This window comes from Cyprinodon variegatus, unplaced genomic scaffold (genome assembly GCF_000732505.1).
Source record: "Cyprinodon variegatus isolate N-32 unplaced genomic scaffold, C_variegatus-1.0 Scaffold950, whole genome shotgun sequence".
Classification (NCBI taxonomy): Eukaryota; Metazoa; Chordata; class Actinopteri; order Cyprinodontiformes; family Cyprinodontidae; genus Cyprinodon; species Cyprinodon variegatus.
Window position 1 is genome coordinate 213,676 of NW_015151403.1, and position 5,577 is coordinate 219,252.

Below are 5,577 nucleotides of genomic sequence, written 5' to 3' on the forward strand. Positions count from 1 at the left end.
AACCAGTAGGTGGCAGTAGTGTTCTTTGACAAACATGGATGCCTCCAGTAAAGCACATTCACATGAAAATTACTCTGAATTAAAACAGTGATCATTTATTGAACAGGATGGAATCATTTCAGATTTAAAGAACTTTCAGAAGTTTGAATTCTGAATATGACCAGACTTCTCCTTTAAAGTGATGCTTTACCTCGGCCTCTGACCTCCCTTCACCAGACACTTCCTACTTATAATTGTCAAAGATAATCCCTCTGACAATGATTTTGTTGCAATGTTCAGTTTTTATATAATTTATTTAACTTAGACTTCCTGTGGACATTATCTCTAATTTGGGCCTTCAGTTAATCTCAAAGTTCTGTAAAGTGTTCTTTGATCTACTGAGCCTATCCTGTTTGCCTTACCCATGACAGATCTTTGCTGCAGACTGTTTCTCACAGTCTCTCAGTTTACTATAAATTTGGACATAATCACAGTTGCTTCTTTCAGGAGCTACTGGAGCTGCTATATCTTTTTTGAAATGTTAAAGAATTCAGGTCACCAACCTGTGTTTAGCTTTTGCTGAACTGCAAAAGGAAATCTGTGACCTTAATCTTAATCCTGCATTCAATACAAAAGACTGAAAGGACTTGAAAGGATAAAATAAAGAAATTAGAGGAATATATGAAAGAAAATGTGATGTCAAATATATTTTAAAAATATATGTTTTAGTTTTGTTGAAATTTTCAAAACATGCTGCTTAGTTGGCATTGTGGAAGAGCTTTGACATACACTCGCAGAACTCCCTAACACCTTTACAAAATGTTATACAAATAGTTTTATAAGAAAATTTTAAAAAATGTACCGTAACTGTATTTTTTCTTACTGAATTTTAGATGGTATTACAGAGACACCAAACGGCTGGATGCAGAGAGGCTGCTGCTGGCAGAGGAAAATAGGCAAGGTGCATTTCTCCTTAGAACATCAAAATCTCTGAGAGGAGCCCTTTCTCTATCAGGTAAGCAAACTTCAGAGTATGCTGTTTCTGTGGTCTGCAAGCGCATCAGTTAAACTTGGTTCTGTTCCTCTGGTTTTGTCTTCCTCTGCTATGTCCTTCTTTAGCCCAAAACTATTGTAGCCCAACTAGAGATAGCTCAGGGTAAAATAGCCACAATATCTATAACCTTTATCAAAAGGAAACATTTTGTGTTGAGTCTTAAATAAGGTAATGAGTCTGACTAAAACTGGCAGTCTGTTGCACAAGCGAGAATAATAACCAAAAGATCTGCCTCTCATTCTGCTTTCGGAATCTGTTAGGAACATAGAGATGTTCCTGGACGGGGCCGCCTTTTACAGTTGCCTTTTGTATCTCTGATTCTTACTGTAACCAGTTACCAGTTGGATAGAGTTTGGATAAATTCTAAGAACAGATTGGTTGTTTTTCCAACCATTCTAGTTGGTTAAAAATATTGTGATTAGATTAAACAATGTAATGATCAATATCTAAGCAAGTCACTGGACACAGTTTTAATATTAGTTTTAAGTACTGTAGTATTGGTGTCTGATGAGCAGTTATCTGTGTTAGAGGTGTCAGCTGAGAGACATGTACTTTCACTCCTTAGGTTGTTTATTTGAGACCCACTTTAGACTTTTAAAAGTTTTGGCTACTGTGACTAATAGTATTGGTTTTTCCTAGTACAAATATAGATTGGGTGAAAACACTGCCAAATTAGATTGGTTGGTTTAACCAAAAGACTGGTTGAACAAATAACTTCCAACCCGATTAAAACCAAAAACTGTGGAAAAACTATTATTTTTGAACAAAATGACTAACACCTTGTATTTTGCTCATCATTGCCCAATTTGCACAAACACTTTCACTGTCTGCCTAAGCTTATCTAAAATGGCAGAAAAACAGTGAACCTTAAATGATTCTTCTCTTCTAAGACATTTTGCACGAAAAAAAGGCAAAAAGATTTTATTATACATGCCAATCATCAACATTTTCAAAGGAACTTAAATTGGAAAAAAACAAGAAAAACAATTACTAACTGTAGCTCTGCATTCCACCAGTAGGTGGTGACATGTTCACATGAAGGTTCATGAACTGTGGGGATCGTTGAAGCAATTTAGCCAATTGGTTCAACGAGGCTTCATCTCACCATCACTACAAAAATCCAAAATACATTTAAAATAAGATACACCAGGGAAAACTCACATGGGAAGCCAGAGACGAGGGAACAAAAAAAACAACAAACCAGCACTGAGTGACTGCAGAGGTGGTGTATATATGGGGAGACTGAACCAAGACAGGCTAATCAGCAGATTGGAACCAACCAGAAGGAAGCCAAGAGGAAAGGAAAAAAGCACAACGGGGCAACAAAGGGGAACTAAAGAGATCGGCACTGATAGAAATCAACTACTAAGACACAGAACACAAAGAAACTAAAAATAAACCCAAGCAGAGGTCAGAACCTTGACATTGTGTACATCAGACTGGCATGCTCTAACATGCTTTAGATTTATGCATTCATTGTAGCTGGAGGAGAAGATAAATGTGTAAATGCTTAGATTCAAACAGACCATTTTAAACATCAAATCATTCTGAAACTAGAAATTTGAACTTGATAAAAGGTTTTTCCTTACCTAACTTTAATACAACTTCATGTAAATAAAATGATTATGTATTGTTTTTCAGTTTTGCACCAAGGAAAGGTGAAACATTACCAGCTGGAGAAACTGGATAATGGTTACTACTGCGTGTCTAAGAACAAGTCCTTCCCAACACTGAAGGAGTTTGTGGAATATTACTCCAGACAGTCTGATGGGCTGTGCGGGTGCCTGGGCGACCCATGCAGAAAGGTAGCCTGTAGCATTAGGAACACAGATCTAATCACTTTTACTCTGTTTTTCTTTATTACTACCTTCCCTGTTTTGCAGACAGAGGCTCCGCAGACCTACAGTCTGTCCTACAACACAGTGGATCAGTGGGAGATTGATCGCAGTTCTATCAAACTCCTGAACAAGCTCGGAAGCGGACAGTTTGGAGAAGTCTTTGAGGGGGTGTGGAACGACACCACGTCAGTTGCTGTGAAGATCCTCGAAACTGGTAGAGGAAAATAATCATTTATGTGATTTTGGAGTATTCTCTAGTTATGTTTTAAGAAAACAGACAGATTTCATTCAGAGCTCATGACAAATATTGAATAAGAAACATCAAACTAATGGGATCTCAGATTAAAAGGTTAGTCTATCTAGAGATTTCAGGCAAGTGGGATAACAAAGAAAAAGTAAATGGCTAAACAACAAGTTGCTTCATCCAAGAACTAATGGCACTGTCAAACATACCTCTTACTAGGCAAAGTAACTACATAGCTGCTTTTTATCATCTAAAATGTCTAGTTAATATATCTTTAAATCAAACTCTTAACTGTCTTATCAAATGCAACATATTAAAATCTGGACAAGATATCCAAAAGTATTGTACACTAATCTACACCATTTTAGTATGTGTCATGGGATAAATGAGTCAACACAGCTATGCCAATATTCACCTGGATTTTGTTCACTCTTTATAAATACAATAAAACCTAATAAATATATTAGAATTTGACATAAAAACCAACTGAAAGGGTAGAAAAGCACATTGAGAGAGTAGACATCTGCCAAGCAGCAAAAATTGCCCCATGTTGTGATTTAAAACTGTAGCTACAACTTACAAATGATCTGGATCATTTAAAAGTTTTAATGGATTGTCCCCTGGCATGATGGGCACTTGTGGTAAAAATTTCATTACAAACGAATTATATATTTTCAGTAATCTGGCTAACCAACTGGAAAACCAACCAACAAAGCTGATACAAAACACTTTAACTGTATTATTCCACACCCAAAGGACTCTGCTGTCCATGTATACCTTAAGGACAAAGGACATTCGTTTGGGGAGCAGAATGTTCACAAAGAAGGTTTGAAGAAGGTTTGGAAGGGGTTTGAAGGAAGCCATTTATGCTAAGAGAGAAAAAACAACCTTAAACAGAGGGGGTGGCCTCAGGTTGCAGCTCTCAAAAACCTACAACGCAGTGAAAGAGTTGATTCCTCTCCACTTTCAACTCAACCCCCATCGCTATGCAGGGGACCAAAACATCTCGCCTTGTCAGCCAGACCTAACAACGACCTCCATGGCTCCCCATCACTAAGGGGTGGACCTGTTTTTTCGGTCAAATTTGCAAGTTTTCTAAGCCATAACAAGGCTTTTGTTTGTGCCAATCTATAAGCCTGGAACTTAAAGCCTATTTCAGACATTTTGACTTGAGAAAGTGTCCTGGATGGGAAGCAAAAAGTCCTCAAACTTGGAAAACAATTTTTTTTTGTTTTTTTGTTTTTTTTACTTTTTTAACCTTGTTGGAAAGACACTTCCTTGCAATGAAAGAAAATAAAAATCTGTTGCTAAAGAAAACTATTAAGCTTCAACATCATTACAGTGTGTCAAAGCTGAGAACAGAACTATCCAGTAATTTGAGGCGGACAAAAGAGTTAGATTTCACAGAACATTTTATTTACAACAGAATTGGGTGGATGACATTGCCGTCTAAGGCAGGAACCTATGCGGGTGTAGATGGCAGGTTAGTGACCACGTCTTTCTGGTAGTGGCTGATGACAAACAAGCGTGTCACTAACCTGGTCTTATAGTTCAGTCTCAGCGGGTGACAATGGTTCCGGCCGGCTGGCTGATAATGTGGCGCCACGCTCATCGCACAGCGAGTCCCAGACACAGGTGTATCAGAGGACAGGCAGGAGATCAGAACCAAGCAGACATAAGTAGGCAGGATAATCCAGAGGGCAAGGCCAATGTAAGTCGGTTGTCAGAGCCAGGAGGTCAGAGATCTGGTCAGGTGCCGAATCCAAAAATCCAAGAGGAGGTCAGGTAACAGTTCCAGGTTCTGGACGCAGTGGGGCTGATAGCATGGATGACGGCGGGCAAACTCAGTGGTCGGGAAAACGGTTCCGGTTGGTACACAAGTAGGCAGAGATCAGGCAGGAGTCAGGAGACAGATCAGGTAAAAAGATCAGATGGGAACAGGCAGGCTCAGAGGTCGAGATGCAGAATGGGTCAGGATCAAAAAGTCAGAACACAGGTACGCTAGAGTAATCTAGCACTGATGACAGGTCTGAAGGCTGGTTAAATAGTGGCTAATGCAGGTGGATCAGATAAGTAGGTAATGAGAACTGGGTGGAGCTAAGCAGGTGTGTGAAATGAGTAATCAGACCAGGCATCATTGTGAGATCATGAGACAGTGTTATCAATACATTATTTAATGGACAGCTTACCTTAATTTCTATGTCAAAGTATTAATATGGTTCAGCATGCACTATTAGAGTGTCTTTCATTGTTTCTGTGGAATGAAAACTTGTGGAATTAGCAAACAGCAGGACCTACATCTTAACAGCATTTAGGAATAGGCTCAGATGAAGTCATCAGTCACAAACCTGTGATATTCATTAACAACATTCATCTTATTTAGAGACAGAGTTGGACCTAAAATGGAAACCTTTGTACGTTTATGTAAACTTATTACAATCTGTGTTAAACGCACTGGCTCT

The 5,577-nt window shown here is 38.6% G+C and overlaps 1 protein-coding gene across 1 annotated transcript in view; it reads left to right on the forward strand.

Annotated features, from left to right (window-relative positions):
- The window catches only part of frk (fyn-related Src family tyrosine kinase), a 12,223-nt gene that overhangs the window by 2,372 nt on the left and 4,274 nt on the right, over window positions 1–5,577 (forward strand). Inside the window, exons 2-4 of the mRNA XM_015398678.1 lie at window positions 873–994; window positions 2,675–2,838; window positions 2,917–3,085. Coding sequence (XP_015254164.1) covers window positions 873–994; window positions 2,675–2,838; window positions 2,917–3,085 — 455 coding nt within the window. The remainder of the gene's footprint in view (window positions 1–872; window positions 995–2,674; window positions 2,839–2,916; window positions 3,086–5,577) is intronic.